A 23,229-nucleotide genomic window follows, 5' to 3' on the forward strand; every position below is an offset into this window, starting at 1 on the left:
GGGACGTGAGACAACATAATCGGGAGGATCGATTGTTTTTTTGTGACAAAGTTCTCTCCATTTTCAAAGGTTTTGGAAAGAATTGTCAGAGAGTCGTGGTATATGGTATGTGATGACTTGATGGTAGGACATTTGTTTCCCAAACACATTACTTTTTCATATGGTAGATATAATAATCTGAAAGAAATGCTGGAATGGTGAAGGGGTGGTAGACAAACAGGGTGAAAGAGTAGGGACATATGTTTGTGGTAACTGTTCAGTTTGTCATAGGGTAAAAAATGTAAATGGATGGAAAATCAATGTTAGGATTTATAGAGCAAGGGAAGTTTTCAGTTGTAATTCCTTAGGGGTTGTTTATATAATTGATGTGGATGTCAAAATGTGAAGTGGTATACTGGACAAGCTAAGAGAAAGGTAAAGGTTCGAATAATGGAACATTTGGGAGACATCAGGAGACAAAATATAAATAGTCCTATAGTTAACCACTTTACTTCTACACATGGGGGGTCAGGGGACACTTTTTTTTTAGTGTATTGGCTCGACCATTTTTGGATGGGGGGTAGTTTCAGAGAAAAACTCAATATGTTGGAATGCAGAATGATTATTAATTATAGGACACTTCATCCCAGGGGAATGAACTTGGATAGTAATTTGACATTGTAGGAGTCATATTTTACTTTTGTATAAGAAAATGTATTGGTTTGTGTATTAAAAGTATGTAATGGAACGTTTTATAAATAACTTTATGATAAAAATGTTTAAAAATTGTATATGAATGTTAATTGAATGGTTGATTGAATAACTGATTGGGAGTGGTGGCATCTTTTGCATATAAATTGGGGCAGTTTGTATTGATTAAATTATTTTTAAAAAGGCGATGAGCCAAGGTACCAGAATAAAGTGTGCAATATACATTCGTGGGCTGAAGTGCAATTTTGGTTGTTTTTTTTTCATTTAGTTTTGGTTGGTGTTTATTCTAACAGCAAATAATATATATTTGGACCCAGAGAACATAGTCAATTTACTAATGGATAAATTTAGCTCTAACTTCAGCCCCCTCCCCTCCTACATTCCCAAATCTCATACCTACATCTATACTCCCCTCAAACCTCCCATGAACAAGTCCTCAAGACACTATCCGAGGCTGAAAACACTGCTTCTATGGGAGCAGATAACATACTGGGCTGCTAAGTGGCCACCCTGAAAGATGACCTGTCAATCCCCCTACAGAAACTAAACAATGTCAGTCTCCAAACAGGCTTTGTGGAGGATGACTGGAAGATTATAGATGTAATCCCCTTGCACAAAAGTGGGGATCAACACATCCAGGAAATTACAGACCCATACGTCTGACCAGCCTTTCCATAAGGATCATTATGGAATTAATAAATAATGACACAGTGTGGATTTGTTAAGGGCAGCTCCTGCCTACTTAATCAGTCTTTGGGACACTCCTGTTTGGCATTTAATTATCAAAGGTCAACACTACTGTTAAACATTTGTGGCTAACCAAGTTTGCAGATGACTGTACACATGGTGCTATCAAAAACTCCCTGGGTACATTTAGCTCCTCCAAGAGGGCCTTTCCCAAACCAATAGCTGCTGTCAAAACCATGGATTAAACCTAAATACCATGAAATGTATAATAGTATTCTTTATCAAGCAAGAACCAGTAGTTAGAGACCTGGGAACCTATATAGACAACAAGTCGTCCTTTGATCATGCTGTATCCACTATTGTAAGAAAGTGTTTTTTTCATTTCACAGCTTATTACTAAGGATATGGTGCTTAGTTCCAGGGATGTGATTTTTTTGGTAATCCCCAAGTGTAGTACCTCGCGGGCGGTTCTGCGCAGGTTAGGGTGTGTCCACAGTGACTGGCAGGTCATCGTACATCTGATTGACATATGTTACAAAAACACCTGTTGTTCAGTTGTCCAACGGCTGAAAACACCTTTTATTCAGCTGTCATTATTCAGTAAATGTTACAAAAACAAAAAGCATCCTGCGAGGTACTACACTGTTTGATTACCTTACCTTCTGATTACTTACCCCTAACCGGGAAAAGCCGAAAGACACAACACAACAAAAACTATGTTGAACCGTATTCCATGAAACAAATTGTGCTTCTTGCTTTTTGGCACACTTGCAGTTTCCCGACATTGTTTTGCTTTTACACTGAAAAATAAAACTACCTATTTGCTTTTGCCTCATACATTGAAAGTGCTGTATAAGAATAGTTCTTAGGCTGAATAGCGTGTTTGTTAATGCTGAATGCGTACCAGCCGGGTACTGTCAGAACACACTTTATACCTGTTTAGGGTTGCCACCGTTTCAAATGGCCAAAGTGGGACATTTTTGGTACAAACATCAGATTCTACTAGGAAATAATTCTGTCCTAAAATCTCAGGACATTTGCCATTTTTACAATTTTTTGTCAGGACACTACTGCCCAAAGAGTGACTGTCCCTCGCAAAGTGGGACAGGTGGTAACCCTATACCTGTTAAACTGGTCCCTTTTATTTAATAAATGCTGTATGGAAGTAGCGTTTTACTAATATGGCTCCATACACATGGAATCTGTTGTACTGAACACAATTAGAACAGTGATAGGCACATAGATATCTAATTTGGTTCCTGACTCCGCACAGTACTTGCCAGGGTTGCCTAGTGCCTCAGATACCTGCTTTTTACACTATCTGACCTTGTTTACTGACGCTGTTTATGTTTTTATTTTTACATAACAAACACTAACTTTTCACTAGCGTTTCAGTATCCTTGTCTCCTCTCATATCTCCTAGCAACCCGCAGATTTGTGCATTAAGTCAAAACTTCTTTTTTTTTGAAAGCGTTAACATAAGAGTTAGTTGGGAATGACAGCTTTTGCAACATGAAAATGGCAACCGAGTTAATAAACTCACAGGCCGTTCTACTCAGCACCCACAATGTACCCAGTAATTATGTTATAAGCTTGACTAATTATATTCAGAAGTAACATTCAGAAGTAAAGTTGAACAAAAACTGGAATAAAATTACAAGCTTGACTGAAAGTAACGGTATGGCAGGAGCAAAATAAATATTCATGCGGGCTTGGGCGTGTTCGGGGCGGGATTTGCTCCTGCGCATCTTGCGAGGTACTACACTTGGAGATTACTATTTTTTTTTGTATTTCACACTCATTAGACTGATCAATGAGTATTAGTATGCACCTATCGAAATGTTTGGCACAACCTGAACACATACAGTTCATTCATACTAAGAAAATCAAGGGCCTAAATCATAAAAACAATTCAGACTGTCTCAAAGCTTTGTCTTTCTTCTTGGTGTCATACAGGCTACTGAGAGGTGATCTCTGCCTGGCATACAGAACCTCAACAGACTCTATCCTGTCAGACCTATTCCACTTTCACAAGTCCAGTTGGGGGATAAACACCCACTCAACAAATCAATTTTTTTTCAACATAAATAGAACATGTTGGAGGGATAGAGATGTATCCTCCATTGGTATTGTCTTCCTTTTCACAGTTCCACATAAAGAAAAATACTTCTCACTATCCTAATGCAATCTGGATGAATGTCTGGGTAACCACAGATTCACTCCTGGTTTGCTATCCTTGTTCCTCAGGGATAGTGGAACATGTAAATGTTCTATTCATCCCTGGGTATTCATACTTAAAATATAAGGGCTATAAACTTCATGGTAATGTATGGCTGGGCTTCTAAAGATCCTCACAAATCATTAGCCTAGTAAGCACCTCTGGACCTATGAACCTGTGAATACATATATCTGAATGGATTTTGCCATCAGCATTATCAATATGTTACCAGATTTTCCATCATTTCCTTTTCCCAACCTATGGTGGCATTGAACAAAAAGATCTGGATAATGACACAAACTCTATAATCTAACCTTCTCAGAAGGACATTTCTGAAGTTTATACTGGTGGGAAATCAGGATCAAGACCAAAATATGACAGATGCTAAATATATGAGGGAATTATGTGAAGTTTATACTGGTGGGAAATCAGGATCAAGACCAAAATATGACAGATGCCAAATATATGAGGGAATTATGTACAGCTTTAGACAATACTCTGGCAAGCAAGAGTCTTGTTCACTGTATAACACACGTGGAGAATCATTCAGACAATTTGTATGAGGCAGAAAGAGGCTCCAAAATGTTTTTACTAACCTTGTATCTATATGTTTGCTGAGGTTTTCATATTGGTTGTTGAGTCTGAGCACCTCTGCTTCCTGGCGATCAGTGTCAGGACAGTATTCCTGGTACGTACTGGCAAGAGTGCCACAGATGTTTTTGACATTAATTAAGTTCTTTTCTGATTCATTAATCATGGACCATTCTGACTTTAGTTCAGAGCTTATAGACTACAAGAAGAACAGAGAAAGATATTTTTTACCATTGATGTCACTTCTACACATACTCTTATAGCCATTTATAAAACGGATAAATAAAATTCTTTAGTTTGATTTAATGTGAGTGATGCACAGGCAGAAAAAAGTCACAGTCGGTAACTTTTAATATATACCAGCTTTTATCACTCCATTCACAGAACAGGTTATCTATCACAGATGTGACTGCTTCCTTTAATCATCAAACAAAATACAGGCTCTAAAGCAAAATTGCCTTTATAAATAGAACGAGGAAATGTAAACTTTTCCCTGATAAACTGTTTCCCCACATATATAGACAAATTAAACGCATTACATTTTATGTGAGTGGTACAGTGATGCAGCAGTTAGCATTGTTGCCTCACAGCAAGAGGTTCTCCGGTTCAATTCTTGGTTGAGGTGCCTTCTGTGGGGAATTTGCATGTCCTCCTTGCTTTCAAGTGGGAATCCTCTGGGTGCTCCGATTTCCTCCCACATTCCAAACACATGCAGTAGGTGAATTGGACACTCTAAATTGGCCCTAGATGTGAGTGCATGCGTGTGAGTCTGTGTGGTGCACCCTCCAAGGAGGGTTGGGCCTTGGGCTAGCAACCTTAGCCTGTAAAACCCTTAACTGCTACAGAAACAATGAGCACTAAAAGGTGCTTGTTGCCCAATGTACCTCATGGTGCATAAACAGGAAAGAGAGAGAGATTTTGTGTAGAAATTACAACTGTTATTTGACTGGCATTTCAGCGTCCTCAACCTACAGTGTCTTATTCATCATGCAGATCTGTTCTGCCTGACAGACTGCAAACAAACTGAGGCCAAGGATGTAGAAATTGCCTTTACTGTCAGTTAAGTGTATTGCTTCAGCAACATGTCATAGCATTCCACCTTGCTGCAGACTCAACTTACGGAGCTCTACTTACTGAGAACTCAACCCAGTGGAAAAAAATAAAAGAAAACATTTTATTGCAGGATGACAAGATGTGCATACTCCATGTAGGGGCAACTCCTCAACTTCCCCAAAACCACTGTATACCAAACTCACAGTGACACAGACAAGAAGAAAAGAGAAATTCTCACAAAACAAAGGAAACACTGACACAGCACACTTACTGTCCGTACTTTGTGTACCGACTGTACCAGCAATGACTTTATCTGAAAAACAGTGGCTGCGGGGGTCAAATATCAGGAACCTAAACTCAGCCTGACTCAACAAGACACAGGGAAACCAAGAGCATTTTACCAGAGTAACTTTGAGGAATGGAATATCAATTTCATGTATCTGGGGCCAACATTCTGTTTCAACCCTTAAAATTATGTGAACAGAGACAACAAAACATAAGAAGGAAACAGAAGATTAACTAGATTAAAAGGCCTCATTGACAAGATCAATAATGTTTAATTGGTCAGTAACAGACTCCCAAATGCTTTGTTTTTTTCTACATTTTGAAATCTAAATGTCTCATATGTCGAAGTTCACAACGAAATGGACAGTAGCTCATGCAAATGTAGATCTAAGGCAAACGTAATACAAAAACAAAACAAAAAATGAACCAACAAAGTCAGGAGAACAAAGATTTAATGACAATAAAATCCACAAAGCTTTTGGGTATAACAAACCCTTCTTCAGTGTATAACTGAAAGAGATACACTTGCAAAGATATATATTGTCCATCTGTAGTCACCTGTATCTCCTTAAAAGACTTTCAAACTTCTTTAATTTCATGTCCAAAGAACCCCTGTCTATAATTTCTACACATAGTGTAGTTAATTCAAACTTTGGTGACTGCAACCACCTTGAAATAGAACACATCACATGATGAATATTTTAATAAATATGAAACATCACAATAGCTATCAATCAAAATATAAATCTCTATTTATGCAGTTTTAAAATTTTGTACAAGTGTATTTTAAGTAGTTCACTCTGTTTTTTCAGGCAGACTTTTAACATTTTTGCAGGCATTTAATTTTGGTTTCATGTTTATTTAAATATTCATGATGTGACGTGTTCTATTTTGATTGGTGGCTGTTGTCATGCTTCATGTTTATTAAAATATTCATGATGTGACGTGTTCTATTTTGATTGGTAGCTGCTGTGATGTCACTAACAGGGACGGTTATTTAAATGGATTTGTACCATTGTTATTTTAACTTTGAAGAAGCCTTGCTGTGACTAGGTGAAAGTGCTCAGTTTCATTAAAGTTTTTGGAATGATTTCGACTGCCTGGTTCCTTTACTCAAACCGGTTTAATTTTTTTTTGGTTTAGTGTTTGGTTGGAGTGTTTCTGTGTTGTGTTACTAGTGAGTAGTGCTGAAAGCCAGTTTTCCAATGGTTTCCTTACCCAGTGATGTAACTATTTTACTACAGTGGCTTTCTGCTTACATCCCTAATGATGGGAATGGACAAAATATCAACAACAGTCGAATAACTTTCACGCAAATTTATGGTGAGAGCAATGAGGTGAATGATTCTAACAATTTGTACACTGGTTCTGGAGATGTGAGGAGATGTTTAAATGTCAACCGAGTGCATTCCGAACCTATTTACATTTCAAGGTCATTACAGCCACCAAAGACTGAATTAACTATACCAGATGTAGAAATTATAGACAAGGGTTCCACTCAATTAAAGAAGTTTGGAAGTCTTTTAAAGAGATACAGGAGTCTACAGATGGACAGTGTATATCTTTGGAAGTGTATCTCTTTAAATCAGGTCCCTAGAGGCTTAAGGTTCTGGAATCTGGAAGTTTCTGATGAGAATGGAAGTGGGCTCACTGATGCATCAGGAACTATTGGAACTGTTTGATAAAGCTGGTTTGGATCTTTAAAGAATTATTATTTGTGAGGATGACCATAAATTATTTAAAGTAGATACTGAAATTAAAGTTTTAAAAGACAGCTTTGTTAATGATTTAACTTTTAGTTATCACCAATTTACAAACAACAAACTGATAATTTAGAAATTTTAGTAAAATACAATCAAGATAAGAAATCATGTAAACTGGCTTGAGATGCAAAAGAGTACTTTGAGAAATATACTTAACCCCTGCCTAATGGTTTCAGGGCAGGAATTGTGAGTAATGACTTTAACGCTACAGTGGGAGATGTTAACACTACACCTGAAGCCTTAGGGGTTGATATTGAAAATAATGAGGATTAACCCCACTGTTGAGGCATTTAGAGAGGTTAAATGGATGCAGAGAGTAGAACCAGGGGCTTCAAAATTGGGTTCAACACACAGGGAGAACCAGGAGGAAAGGTAAATGAAAAAGGAAGAAATAGACAAATGACCAGAGGGACAACCAACGAATTTAGTTGGCGTATTTGATTCAGAATCTGGATGTTTTGGCTTTAACATATATCATTTTTGTGACATTTCACTGGTCCCTGAACATTATCCTTTGTTAAGAAAGGGGTTTACATTTGTCCCCTCTGTTAAGTTGGACATTGTTAAAGTGCTGGTTAACTTAAAGTTGTATTTGAGGCAGTTAAATCTTAGACTGATTTTTGATAAAGAACGATTAGAGCGCAAAAGTGCAATTAAGAAAAAAAGTACTTTTATTCCTCCCTCCCACCCTACGGATTCTGTGTTTGAGCAAATTTGTGAACACAGTTTTAGGAATTGTATCAACAAAAGCTATTATGTGGACAATTTAAACAAGAGGGAGAGAGTTTTTTTGTAAGATTTGATAAAAAGTAAAAACATCAGAGCTATGAAACCAGATAAGGGTGGGGGGGTTGTTATTATGAACCAAATATATTATGTTTCTAAAATGTTTGACATTCTTAATGATGATACCTGTTATGAGAGGACATCTAAAATCAAATGATTATTGCCTATGCTAAAATCAATTGTTTCTTGTTCATAGGGTTGTGTGACAATGTTATTTCACAACCAGAATATGAATATTTATATGTGGAAAAGCCCCTCTTTTCCATGATGTTTGGAATTTCCAAGATCCATAAAAATATTTTTTACCCACCTATGAGACCCGTAGTGGTGGCTCGTGGATCAAAGACAGAACCTATTGCTGCATTTATAGATATTCATGGTATACACATTTTATAAACTAAAGGTCATATCTTTCCTGATTCATGGCATGTTTTAGATATGGTAAGAAGGTTGGATTATGATGAAAACTTATGGTTTATAGCCATTGACAGATGTTTAAAACCTGGATTAAATGAGCAAATCCCTATTGATGTAGTTTTAAAACTTCATGCATGTGTATTTTAAGTAGTTTACTCTGTTTTTTTTTCAGACAGACTTTTAACACTTTTGCAGGTATTTAATTTTGGTTTCAGATTTATTTAAATACTTATGATGTGACAAGTCCTATTTTGATTGGCAGCAGCTGTGATGTCACTAAGAGGGAGGGTAAGTTAAATGGATTTATACCATTGTCATTTTAACTCTGAAGAAGCCTTGCTGTCACTAGGCGAAATTATTTCAGTTGCCTGGTACCTTTACTCGAGCCAGTTTAATTTTTTTTTTTTTTTGGTTTAGTGTTTGGTTGACTTGTTTCTGTGTTGTGTAACTCAGTGTCATATCCAGCCTTATGTATAGTCAAACTAGGCAGCTGCATAGAGTGCCATTTGGTCAGGGTGCCTTTCTGCTATTTGTTTGTTTATTTATTTATTTATCTTTGAGTAATGAAAGGTGGCAGTAATATTTCCTGAAGCAAATAAATGGGCCATGGTCTCACCATTCAAAGCTGTAGTGCCCTATAGGGAGGTGTCGTGGATCTGGCCAATCAATTTACAAAACGTTCTGCTTTTTTCCTTCACATGATCTACCAGATTCATGGAATGGCAAGAAATAAAAAGTTTGCAAATATTCAAAGGTAAAGACAAATGGATCATATCTGTGGAAGCAGGCAGGAGCAACTGCTGAGAGCATGAGGTAATTATTTTAATCTTGCATGCAACCTGATATGGGTAGTAGATGGATTTGCAGGGCAAATGAGTACCTGGCAACTCTCCCCAATTTTGCAGAATGTCCCTGAGTTTGTTTCTTATTTTTAGTGCATTCCTTGCAAAATTTGTGATGTTCTGGTAAATATTTGGGGATTGTAGTGACTAAATAATGACTGACATTGCTTTCAGATTTAATATCATTCAGAAAAAAATGCTTTGCAAAACCTGTTATTCCATCAACTATTTAAGTAAATAAGATCAATATTCAAAATCTGCTACTGAATTTGGGCCTTTTTCTGCCCAAGATAATTTTGGTTTTGTCTCTGATTCTTGTTGAGAGTGTGTTTTTTTTTATTTTGTAAGAGTTGGACATCTGAGATGTACACACATGAATTAACTCTAACTGCTAGAGCTGGCTGTAATGCAAAATCATTAAATGACATTCCATGCACAGTACTCTGGCTTTGCAGAACTAATAAGATTTATGTGAAGAAACTTGGAATACTTTAATGTGTGGGTATTTTTACTGTAGAACAAAGCTGAAATATATTACATAGCTATCATTATTATCACATTGTGTGTAACTATGTTGAAATATATTGCTTAACCATAATTTTTATCACAATCAGGCAATGGAAGTATACACAGAAGTGGCTGTAACTGCTGCATGAGGATGAAAGCTGTCTGTGAATGAAAGTAATTGTTCCACTTGTCATTTGCTCATTTTAAACAGTCACTAATCTGTAGTTGCAAAACTATTGTGCATTTATGTAAAGTAAGGTGGAAAACTTTATTATTGTGACTGCTATTATTTTTATCACAATAAAAGTCTGAGGTATACACAGTCAGTGAAGTGGTTGTATTTGATGGGCATGAAGGCCATCTGTGGCTACAAGTGACTTACCTCTTGCCACATGCAGTGTCAGCATGTGTGTATGTGTATGTGTGTGTGTGTGTGTGTGTGTGTGTGTATGTGTGTGTATGTGTGTGTTTGTGTGGATATGTGTCTATGTCTGTGTAAAATAACACCACCAATTTTTATCTGTTGACACAAACAATATTGCTGGGCATGTATATAATGATTTTAGGTAGCAGTAAAAAAAAAAAAAAAACAGCAGGTCATGGACAACAACACAGAATAGCCAGTTCCTCATAGCTTCTGGAAGCCTAGCAACATTCACATCCCAGGATGTACAAATGGATTTTGAGATAGGTATAGTAATAGCCTCTGCCCTAAACCAAATCTAGTCTAAAACCAGGCCTTCAAAGAGGTCTGCAAAATGGTCACTATGTAAGAGGCTAGGAAATGTTGTTGTAATTACTTCTTTAACTTCCCCATGATCAAACCCCATTGGTATGCATAGACGGCCATTAGAGCTTGTCTGGAGACTGTGAACAGTGTGGTCATTGTTTATTTAACTTTCCTCATAAATCTCAGATGTATACACTGAAGGTTGCTGTAGCTTGTGCTGGGACTATGGACAGTGTGGTCATTGTTTCTTTAGGTTTCCTCACATACCTTAGAGGTGTGCACAGAAGGTCACTGTAGCTTGTCTAGAGTACTGCATAGGAGCAGCAAGTTGGAACGCATTACTGTGATCATTATTTCTGTTACTTTCCTCGCAATCAAATATTAGATGCACATACCTGTGCTTATTTTTTGTGAGTAGGGGTAAGGAGGAGTACTGTTTATGTTTGACACCAATAGCTTGACATATGTTATTATGTTCTCTTTGTTACTTCCATTTTGTTTCAATCTGACATCAGAGTGGTAAATAGAATGTGTCTGCCTTTGGGAGGCAGGGGTGAGGAGGCATACTGTATATATTTTTAACAGCAGCTACTTGAAGCATATGATTGTGGTCATTTGTGCCTTGACTTTCATTCCAATCTAAAAGCAAAGGGATACACAAAACATTTTTGGGAGGAGTAGAGAGGTAGGCACTATTCTCAGATATGATTTATGAATATTCACAAGTATTTACCTTCTTAGTTTAATATGAATTGTTGTTTTGTGACACACAACTCATTTCTCCCTTGAAAGAAAAAAAAAATGTAAGATTGAATTTCTTTCCATATGCATTGGTTTGTTTAGGCCACCATTAGATGAAAAGGTTGGAAAACTTTCTAAAATGTACCTCAGAACATCTATAACACCATGGCATCAGGGGTCTAGTAGCCTTTAGATCCCTGACTTAATTCATTTATTCTTTCTATAGTTATTGCAGTGTACTCTTGGCCAGTTAGGATGTGTTGAAAGGATACAGGAAAAAGCAAAGTTGAACAGTAAAATTGAATTTCTATTTGTTTCCTTAGCCATGCCTTTTGTTCAAGCCATTATTAAAAAAAAAAAAAAGAGAAAAAAACTAAACTAAATTGCACCATGGAGTATCTACAGCCCCTTGGGTTCTGGAGGCCTAGTGGTCCACAGACCCCCATCTTGATTCAGTTATTTCCTTCAAGTTTATTAATGTGCAATCTTGGCCAGTTAGGGTGTGGAGAACAGGTCAGGAAAAAGGCTAAAGAGTAAGACAAAATTTGAGAAAAAGGAGAAAAAAAGTAATTTAGATGGTGTGGGAAGACTGGGATGGGTGGGAACTGTGGAGGCACTGGGGATGTGTGTGTGTGTGTGTGTGTATGTGTGTGTGTGTGTGTGTGTGTGTGTGTGTGTGTGTGTGTGTGTGTGTGTGTATGTATGTATGTATGTATGTATGTGCAGGTAGTGCTCTGTGTGTGTGTGTGTGGGGGGGGGGGCTCCTTGGAGTCCTTTGCCTAGGATGCCATTTCCCCTAAGGCTGGCCCTGCTCAGACTGGAAGAGTTATTATCAATGCAATTGGTCTTATACTTCACTGGAAAATTCCTTTCAGACAAAATGTCTTTGGGCAGGTGGTTTTGCTAAACTTTCCTTCTTATGCCCCCAACACAGAGAAGCCTGTAGCATAGGCAAAAAGCCAAGAGCAGGGCATGTTTCTGTATAATGCCTTATGTAAACAGTTGGTAGTCACAAAAAGCCAAGAGCAGGGCATGTTTCTGTATAATGCCTTATGTAAACAGTTGGTGGTCACAAAAAGCCAAGAACAGGGCATGTTTCTGTATAATGCCTTATGTAAACAGTTGGTAGTCAGATACTAACTCTGGTGGTACTCTGAAGGACATTTGCTGAAGTGGGAACTTTACACAGCAGAGACAAGGAAAGTCTGAAAACAAAATATTTTATGGATTCGTTTTGATGGTAAATTACTTCCATAACTACAAAACCATCGTAACTGTATTTAAGCCATGTAGTATAATGTAATATGCTGTTCTATATTACCTTTTCTTTGGCATGAAAAATGCTCAGCAGTGTTTATAAAGGTGCTAGAAATACTATTTAATTCACTTATATGGGGCTGGTAGCACATTGAACAGTTTATTTTTACTTTTCCAGGTTTACTTTCTATATCTCCACAGGTAAATTTGCAAAGGCCAGATTTTCTTCTGAAAGCTATAGCAACAAGTAAAAGTATCTTGAATTTACTATTAGACTCTTATCAGTTTAGGACAAACTAGCAGTAGTAATGGAGCCTTTTATGTCATAACTGTTGCAGAGATTGCATCATAACTATTCTTATTAACACTGAAAGAATTTGGACACACTTAAATAGGATACTTTGCATGATTCTCCCTCCAACACCACAGCAGCACTATTATTTATCAATCAACATTGTTGAGAGAATACTCATTACAGGAGGAGTAGACATTTCCATTTGTTTCCTCTCTCCTCTCTCTCTCTCTCTCTCTCTCTCATCTTCTGCAAGGAATATCTACTGCTTTACCACATCTCAAATATCTTTTATCATCCCTGTATGAAAATTACATTCCAGTTATAGCTCCTCTTCTACCATTGGGCAGAGGACCTGTAACAGTTTTTCTTCTTGGCTTAAACTCCCTTACAGACCTAAAAATACTTACTATGGAGCTACAAGAAAATGTGAGCAAATCCTGAAGTAGCTCTTTCCCCTCAGCTTTCTGCCTCACCCTAATTCTTCACTCATCTATCCTCATTTATCGAACTGCTCCTTTAATAGCACTGCCCTCTTGGTAATACTACTACTACATGCTCTGCTGTACTCCCTTATTCATGTATCTTAGCTCTACCCCTAACCCTACCAATATCCCTAACCCAGACTCTACACATTTCCCTTTCAAAAACCCTTTCCTTAACAGTACCACTACACAAGACTACACATACATCAACAAGTACAAAAAACACTAAAGCTATAATCTAACATAAGCCTTACTCTGCTGTTGACCTGGAGACAATCACACAAAACTGACATCACTAAACAAACACACACAAAGCGCTAAACCTATCCCCTTGCAAACAAGAAAGGAACAGTCAATGTCCCTTCCTTTAGCTTTTTTGGCAGTGGAACTATAGTACATTTAACAAAACAAAACGTGGAATCAACAAAGTTAACTGCAACTATGATATAACTATAAGATAGTTGACTCACCTCTAATTAACACACACCAAACTGACACAAACATCATATCAGAAATCATAAAAAAACAAAAAAACAAAAACAAAAATAAAAAATTCATTTTTGCAGGGGTCAAGCCTCCCTGCACCCCCTGCCACTGCTATTCAAATATTACAACTCTGAAATTGCACAGTACTGGGAAAAGGGCATATTTCACATTCCCAGCATGATGGTGAAATCACTTTCTCAACATCAACTGGCTGTTCTGTCAACCAAACTAAGTCAGCAGAACATGTGTTGAATAAATATACATACATACAAACATGCATACATATATACACACACACACACACACACACACACACACACACAGTTTTGTATTAAAAAAGAAAGAAACATCTTTGTAAATGGTTCTTTAATTTGCTACTTATTTTTTTAAGGCTTTGCCTTTGAGACATTATTTCAAAATCAGGAATGTGGTTATTTTTAAATATATTCTTAATAGCTTTGTTTGGGTTTTAAAATATTTTTTGGAGTGTTTGACGCTTAACTGAAAAGTATCAGGTCATGTTGCCTACAAGTGCAAAGAAATAAAATTAAAAATAAAATAAAATGTAGCTAACATATTTTGACCTGGCACTTTGTGATTGGAAGACCACAGAGGTACTTACTAAAATTTTAAGAGAAGCTTTGCTACTGAAGCATTGTAAACACATACCTGTTCAGTAGACCAATATATTTAAATTCAGCCACATTAGCAGAAAGGAAGGTCTTTCACAGGAAATGTTTTATCTATTGTGCTGCTGTTTTAAATAATCTCTAGAATCACCACTCCTTACTCTATTTGGTGCTGTGATTGTAGCACTCTTTTTAAACATTTTTGCAGTCTAACAAACAAATGTAATGTGCTCTTAGGTTCATAGGTTCATAGGTTCATACTAGGCTATCTGCCCGAGGGCATTTACAAGCCTAGCCCATAGTTTTGTGGCTTACGCCACCCCTTTAGTATGGGGAACTATACCCATTATTTTGCTGTGCCTCTGTTGAGCAGTGACACTGAGGTAATCCCTGGGGTATATCTGCGATCTCCCATCCATTGGTCAAGATTTCTCTTGAACAAGGCCAGCGAGGTGCTCTGCCTCACATATACCGGGATTTTATTCCACAGCATAGGGAGTCTTTGGGTGATGAATCTATCCCTCCAGCGCGTCCTATTAATAGCCGTGTCGAGGTTTAAGTCTCCCGCCCTTGTGGCTCTGACGGATCTAGATTTTTGAGGTGAAGCATATTCATCAAATCTGGGTTTGACATGGCCTTGTATGTTAGGCAAAGGTCACCTCTGAGCAAGCGGTGCGACTGAATAGAGCTGGAGTTCTTTCAGTCGGGCAGCATAGGACAGATGTTTGAGACCCTTTATCCTTTTGGTGAGGAACTTTTGTGGCCTCTCCAGCTGCTGCAAGTGTCGGGTCAGATACATTCGAATGGGGCATTGTACTCAATCATTGGTCTGATGAGTGATGAGTATAGGGAGACTATGACCTCCCTTGATCTAGATGAGAATCCCTTCATGATAAGGTGGGCAATGTAGAAGGTCTTCCTAACTACTTTAGCTACATGGGTGTCGAATGACAGACTACTATCAACCTGGGTCCCCAGGTCCCTGATAACTTCTTCTATGCTCAGTGGATTGCCACCTATTTGGTAGCTAGGGGTAACCTTGTTTTTCCCGAAGGGTATGACTATGCATTTTTGGCATTTAACTTTAGGCCATGGCTCTGGCACCAGTTATCCGTTTCTGTGAGACCCTTCTGAAGGATATCTGTGTCAGATGTGTTTTCCACTATGGCGCCCAGTTTGCAGTCATCTGCAAACTTTGTCAGCCATAACCCTCCTGTGTTTGCTTGTACTTGGAAAAGTAGATGCCAAACAAGAGTGGGCCCAGGACTGAGCCCTGTGGTACACCACTTGTGACAGGCTTTGAGTCTGACATGGCGCCAGCAACTCTGACCCTGTGGGTTCTGTCACTCAGCCAGTTTGCAACCCATCTTGTGATGTATGGGTTAACATTTAAGCTGATGAGTTTTTCAATGATACCCGAGTGGGGTATTGTATCAAGGCCTTCGCCAGATCGAGGTAGGCTGTATGGACTGCCTTTCCCTCATCAATGGCTTTGGTGACTGTTTCGAAAAAGTCAACCAAGTTTAGAAGGCATGATCTGCCTTTGACAAAGCCAAACTGGGATGGATCCAAAGTCTGCAAATTCCCTATGTCTTTATTTATGAGGTCCATTATGATCCTCTCCATGGCATTGCAGATAAGGCTTGTCAAGCTAATGGGCCGGTAATTTCCAGGGTCGGTGGAGGCACGGCCTTTGTGAAGAGGGACCACAGTTGCAGTGCGCCACTCCTGGAGTGCGTATCCAGAGGTAAGACTATGATTAAACAGCTGTCCTAGCTGTGGGTTTAATTCCTCGTTGAGTTCGTGGAGCACACAGCCGGGGACACCATCAGGTCCCATGGATGCTGTGTTTTTGCTTTGGAGAGAGCAGTTCTCACTTGGGCGTTGGAGATGTTTGGGGGGCTGCAATCGCGTGGTATAGGTATTTCTCCTTTTGGGGAGGGGAGAAGTTTGCACTGAACCTGTCAGCCAGTATGTTGGCAATGTCTGTAGGATCAGTAATCTTCACATCATTTTGAACTAGTTCTGAGCATATCTGGGAGGTTCCTCCCAGGTTTCTAACATAGCTAAAGAAGGCCTTATGATTGTCTTTTGAGTCTTTAGCTATTTTTCTCTCAAAATTTGCTTTGGATGATTTTATGAGAGCTCTTAGTTTTTACTTATAGTGATCAAGGGTGTCTTACCTTTTAAGGATTTTGCTCTATCTTGTAGTAGCTTCCTCCTTTTGTTGTAGAGTTTGTTTATGGCTGGGGTCCACCAGACTGGACGCTTGCCTTTGGTACAAAGAGTCTTTGTTTTGCTTGGGATTGCCTTATCCATGCAGTCCTGCAGGTGCTGGTAGAAGGCATTTGTAAGTGATTCAGCGGCTTGAGTACTGTTTTCCCGCATTTCGGGGCCTTAAAGGAGACCACACTAGTCTTTAGAAGTGTGAAGTCGGCTTCGAGAAGTTCTTTACTGTGGTCTTTTTATTTCAGGTGGGGGTGGGATGAGGACCTCCAGCGAGATTAGTTTGTGATCTGATCTCACCAGTGAGGGGTATACTTCGGTGTTGAACATTGTGCTCCCATGTTCGTGATGATGAGATCAAGTATGTTTTCTCCTCTTGTGGGGATGGTGACTAGTTGTTCCATGGCATTTGAGTTTATGAATTCCAGGAACTTTTGGGCTAGGGTGTTTGGGCTTGAGTAGTGTTCCCAGTCTATATTAGGGTAATTGAAGTCACCTAGTATGATGGTGTTTGGTGATACATTTATCCCCTCTAGTGTTTTCAGGAAGGCCATGTGAGGTTCCTGAGTTTGTGAGGGTGGCCTGTAACATGCTACAATTTGCAGAGCAGTCTTGCCTATGGTTAATTGCACCTGGATGGTCTCCGATGCATCGTGCGTTGCCACCAGTCTTGAGGTGTGGGTGTCTTTGATGAATATGGATACCCCCTCCTTTCTTGGCATTGTCCGGATTTTGGGGCGGAACGCATGATAAGAGGTAAAACCTGATAGTGCTGGGGTGCTCTCAGGAGCCTTGAACCAGGTTTCTGTCACTGCACAGACATCGATGTTCTCCATACTGAGAAGGGCCTCGAGTGCGTGCATTTTGAGATTTAGACTTCTGGCATTGAGCAGCATTACCCTTAGTTTTTTCCTTTTTGTGTTCTAGGGTGGTAGGTTTAGAATTTGAGCCTTGCCTAAAAAGGCACTATGGGGTGGCAAGAGCCTTTGCCAATATCCGGAATCCCAGGGTGACAGGTGCAAGCCGTCCCTTGAAGCAGCAAGGCTTGTCCAGCATGTCATCCCAGGCAGACAGACATTGGATCCCCTTTGAATGACACCAGAGTTTAAGCCAATTGTTAAAGCTGATCATCTTATCTCTGTATTGTGGCATCATTCTTGGTGAAGGTAGGATACTGCTCAAGGTCAGGGTCATACCTGCCTGGGCTACATAATCAGAGAGCTCCTCAATGTCTCTTTTCATGTAGTCCAAGGAGGTCCGTCTCAGGTCGTTTACACCAGCGTGGACAATGACTGAGTCGTATTTGTACCTGCTGTTGAGAGACCTGAGTGCTTGCGTTATGTGGCGGATTCTAGCACCCGACAGGCAGCTTACTGTGACCTTCTCCTTACTCAGTCTGGTGAGCGGGACGTCAGTGTGTCTGACTATGGAGTCACCAATGACTAGTGTGTCTGGCATTGTGTTTGGCCTTAAGGGCTGTGACTGTTTGACACTCTGACTGTGAGGTCTATGTGTTGCAGGTGTTGTGTTCTGAGGTGGTGGTTGTTTGGGTGTCTGCTTTGGTGGCCTCTGCTGTTTTGGTAGATTTTTGATCAGAGCCGCCGAGTATGTCTTTGTGTGTTTATGTGTATGATTTGAGGTTGTGATGGTACTATGTGAGACTGGGTCTATAGTGTGTGTGGTAACCTTCTCCTCCTGACTGGTCTTGCCAGTCCTATGTTGAGAGAGCTCAGCCTCCAGTTTGGCCGTATAGTTGCATCTCTCGCATGTATTTGTGTTTTGTGGGAGGAGGAGAGGGCCTCCATTCTCTTTCAGTGAATCTTAGAAATACTGCAGTTTAATTTAGCTTGGGAGGCCATTTCATGGTTTTGTCTGTTGCTTCTGCAATGTTCTTGCTTCTTTGACTATGTCTCTATACTGATATCCATTTTCTGTTCCTTTTTCCCCAAATTAATTCATATTGCGTAGGTTGGATTTCTTAGCTGCATGATTTTATTTTAAATGAAGGCATCACTGAAACTCATATTGTAACAAAATGTAAGATTCAGTCAAATTAACATGAGTTTTATTGAGTAAACTGACATGGCCAAATTCAAACATAAACAACATATATATATATATATATATATATATATATATATATATATATATATATATATATATATATGCATGTGTGTGTGTATATATATATATATATATATATATATATATATATATATATACATACACACATTATATATATATATGTATATATATATATATATATATACATATATACAAATACATACACATACACATACTATGTAAATATATATCTATCTATATCTATATATATATATATATATATATATATATATATATATATATATATATATATATATCTGAAAAAGGGATGCATTTCTATTGATGGTATCATTTTCATCTTGCATTACTAAGTGATCAGTGAGGTTGTTGTTAAACAGAAGTCTAATGAACAGAGGCACCAACTCACAGCCAGGTCTTGCATCTCGCTGTCCATCTCCAAGATGTTTTCTGCAATAGCTTCACCAAGTGCAACTTTGTTTTCATAAACTGATAATATGTCCCTGCTTTTCTGAAGAATGATTTCTAGACAAAGCGCAGCATCCAATCTATTAAAAAAATGAGTATGAGAGAGAGAGCAGGAAATACACATTTGTAACACATAACTTTATAAACATTTTGCTGAAATAAAGTGTAGCATTCTTTTCTTTTTAGTAGTTGATAAATATCACAGGATACTTGCAATATGACAATAAAATATCAGCTGTGTAAAGCTGTAAACCTACTGAAAAATTCAAGCAACATTATAAAATAACAGTCAGTAGAAAGCATGGCTCCGTGAAACACAGGGGTGGAACTGTGATAGTGACCCAAGCGTCTAGGACTGCATTAGACATCCTGGCACTTGAGAAGCCAGGCAGGGAGGGGGAGGACTAAAGGGATGTCGCTTGTTCCCCTCCCCCTCCCCCTGTGCACACTTGGGGCCACACTGGGTAGTAGAATTTCCCTGGTGTTAATTAGGGATACCACTACCCGTACTTCATGGTGAGAAGGCCATCACCACTCATGCTTCAGGCTGCTGTCTCCTTTGCCCCACTTGAACTATGCTTCTCTAGTGTATAGTGGGATATGAGAGGAAACAACCCTTGTAGAACTGAGATTATGCCCTTCACTGCACCTGATTGCATGTTCCTTCCCCTGTGCTTTCCTGGACATGAACAGGCATAGGGCATGCAAAAATACAAATTGTCCTTAATGGCTGACTAAATGACAGACCCTCTTGGTTAGCTGTTGTCCTGGTAATGGATGAATAAAGGAGCCCTTTGACCAAGAGATGCTCTAATGGTTATCAAACAATGGAAGACAAAATGGACAAAACAAATAACAGTAAATGGGAAGAAGGAATTTACAGTTTTAATGAAGCTGAGTTGAGCTGCCAGCTGCATTATTTTGTGCTCACATACACACACACACACACACACACACACACACACACACACACACACACACACACACACACACACACACACACACACACACACACACACACACACAAAAGCACTCATAACATTGACGTGTTCACTATTATGGATAAAAATATGCATTAAACCTAGGTCTAATGAGAAGCCAGAGATGCAAAACTGATCTAGACAGAAGAAGAAAGCAGACTAGTAATTTTGATTTAAACACTGAGACAATGAGCTGTCTAACACTCTTCTTAATTAATGTATAAGGGATATTTAATATTTGGCAGGTAACTTATTTACCCAGTAGAGTTACCTAAGACTTGGGTTAACTTCAGAAGTGCAAATTTCATTTATGCAGTAAGAAAAACTGCACAAACATATTGCTCTATATCAGAGCCATTGCTTCACTATCCAAAGCTCCAAAACTGTAAAAAAAAAAAAAAAAAAATAGTAATCGATGGTCTGTTCCCCAACCTAGCATGTGAAGCAACAAGAGCTGCAACAGCCGGGTCTGTTCTTCACTGATCTGCACCCCTGTAAAGTACAAAAAGGAAAAAAAGGCCTTCTGCTTTTAAAAACTGTAACTTCTATCTCACACAAAACACTGAAGCAAGTGTTTCCATAGTGACAGCAGCAGCAATAGAAGAGGAAAAAGCATTATCAGCAGTTGCCTGTACTGCGCTACTGACTGATTGGCATCGGCTGATCATGCCCCCTAATGCCTTGTGCCCAGACTGCTGCCCCTTTGTGTCCAGGCTGCTGCCCCCTTGCCCTACCTGAACTATGCTTCTCTAGCATACAGTGGGATGTCATCAGTGCTCTTTGGTCCTAATTAGAAATGCATTGTTCGATACTTCCATTGATATTCAACACACTTCACGTTATCTAGTGCATTCTAAGGAAAGGCTGTGCAGCACAGGTCTGTTGATACAACAGGTAGGTGTTTCCACCCTCCTGAACATGGTTTATTTTAAAAATCTGCTAATAAATACCTCAGTTTATCTGCTATGCACTATAAACAATTGAAATAAACTCAGTTACTGCCTCACCTTGGAGTTCTGATTCATGGTAGCTTCTTAAGCTTTCCTGTTAAGAGATGCATGAATCAGATACCCTTTGTAGGTGAATCACAGTTATCTGACTACTATTATATATTTAAAAAATGAAAAAGATACCACAGTACTAGAGTGAAATAAAACCCATAGAATTCACAAGAATCTCCTAAGTAGGAATCACCAGACTGGAAATTTAGCTTAACACTTTTGTCTCTGTTTAATCAAAAGACTTCTTTTGAATTACAACTCCCCTTACAAAATAGTTTATAAAGACATACACCCAAGTCACATGATCTTAAACTAGCCAAATTACATTCAAACTCTTACAGTTTTGCTGCATTAATTTTTGCAGCACACTTGGTATTTATAGTGTCATTAAGATCAGGAAACAGGTTAATCTATAACTGAACAGCCGACACATATATAAAATGAATGGTGCTGATTGATTATTTTGTAGATGGGCAAAAATCCAAATCGCATGCGACACATATGAAGCCTACCAATTAAACCTGAAAATTATCACAACGAATATATGAGCATATGCTAGACATCAGAAAGAACTATCTAAAAATGCAATATGGAAACATTATATAAACTGTACCAATTTTAAGAAGTTTTCTGTTTTGTATTAGATTAGATTGATTGTGCAGCTTTGCAAGTAGATGTAAATAATTGGCCAAAAATCAAAGATGGAATGCAGTTTTGTTTTTGGAGTTAGCAGGATGGGTGTAAAATGTTAGCGTGGGAGTGGATAGATCTGAAGATGACCATATTATCGGCATATAAAATAAATGGTAAGCAAGGGAGGTTGTATAGAAGTTTGATGATAAAACTAGAGAATCATAAAGGGGCTAGAATGCACCCTTGAAGAACCCCTTTGTGCAGTGGAGCTGCATCAGAAATGTTGGAGCATATTCTGACTTTATAGAGTCTGTCAAAGAGAAATTCGGTAAACCATGTTGAGGCATTTTCAATAATACTAATTTCTGTAAACTTGTGGAACATTAGGGTGTGGTCTATGAGATGCAAGGCTTTGCAAGGTCTGTGAAGACCACACATGTTAGGTTGCCTTTGTAAATTAGGATTTTAAGGTTGCCTTTGTAAATTAGGATTTTATTTGTTAGAGTCCCTAGGACTATCATAGTGCTTCAGTCAGACCAGAAGCTTTGTTTTTGTAGAGGAGATGGTGTTGCTGAATGTAGACTTTGAATGTAGACAAGTAAGGCATGATATTTTTAGCTAGGCAGAGGTTGTAGATGTGAGCAAGAAGAAGGATAAGATCATAATTGCACATGTGAATCAACCAGTCGTTAAGGTTATCAAAACCAGGGGAGGGATATCTGTACATATTTGGTTAAGATGAGCCTCAACATCTATATTTATATTTATTTATTGACGTTTGTTAACCAGGTTGGTCCAGTTGGGCTTGTTGCCCATTTTCAGTGGAAATCCGAGGAGAAAAGCTCCCCAAAAAAAAAAAAATACAAACAGTTTACAAGGAATCAAACATTTGAGTCAAAAATATGGTCATCTTTAATTCTTATTTTTGTTAATAAAAGTGAGATATGAATAGATGTGGTGAAGGTAGCCGGGAAGAAGGGATAGGGAGATTAGTTTAACTTGAGGCAGATTATTGAGTTATTTAAGAACGTATGAGCAGGAAAGCTGGGATTGAAAGAATGCAGGAAATTGTGAGAAGTATTGTCCTGGTGGATGTTATATCCAAAAACAAATACCAAAAGACTGAATAGAAAAGCAGACCAGAGCACTCCACGAGACAAAATACTGTAAAATCCCGATCAGATTTATTGGTGCATCAATAAATCTGATCGTGATTTCACAGTATTTTGTCTCATGGAGTGTTCTGGTCTGCTTTTCCATTTAGTCTTTTGGTATTTGTTTTTGGTATTTGGGATCGTCGTTGTTTTTGTGTTTGGATGTTATATCCAGTAAGTGGGACAACCTTTTTACAGAAGCATTTTGATTTACCTAACAAGGAGT

The 23,229-nt window shown here is 38.5% G+C and overlaps 1 protein-coding gene across 1 annotated transcript in view; it reads right to left on the bottom strand.

The window, feature by feature from the left end:
• The window catches only part of LOC122816337 (periplakin-like), a 416,450-nt gene that overhangs the window by 134,815 nt on the left and 258,406 nt on the right, over positions 1–23,229 (bottom strand). Inside the window, exons 14-15 of the mRNA XM_044089064.1 lie at positions 19,177–19,315; positions 4,192–4,385 (exon numbers count right to left, since the gene is read on the bottom strand). Of these exons, the coding sequence (XP_043944999.1) occupies positions 4,192–4,385; positions 19,177–19,315 (333 nt within the window). The remainder of the gene's footprint in view (positions 1–4,191; positions 4,386–19,176; positions 19,316–23,229) is intronic.

Source organism: Protopterus annectens, chromosome 12.part0, assembly GCF_019279795.1.
Source record: "Protopterus annectens isolate FY-2018-M chromosome 12.part0, PAN1.0, whole genome shotgun sequence".
Lineage (NCBI taxonomy): Eukaryota > Metazoa > Chordata > Ceratodontiformes > Protopteridae > Protopterus > Protopterus annectens.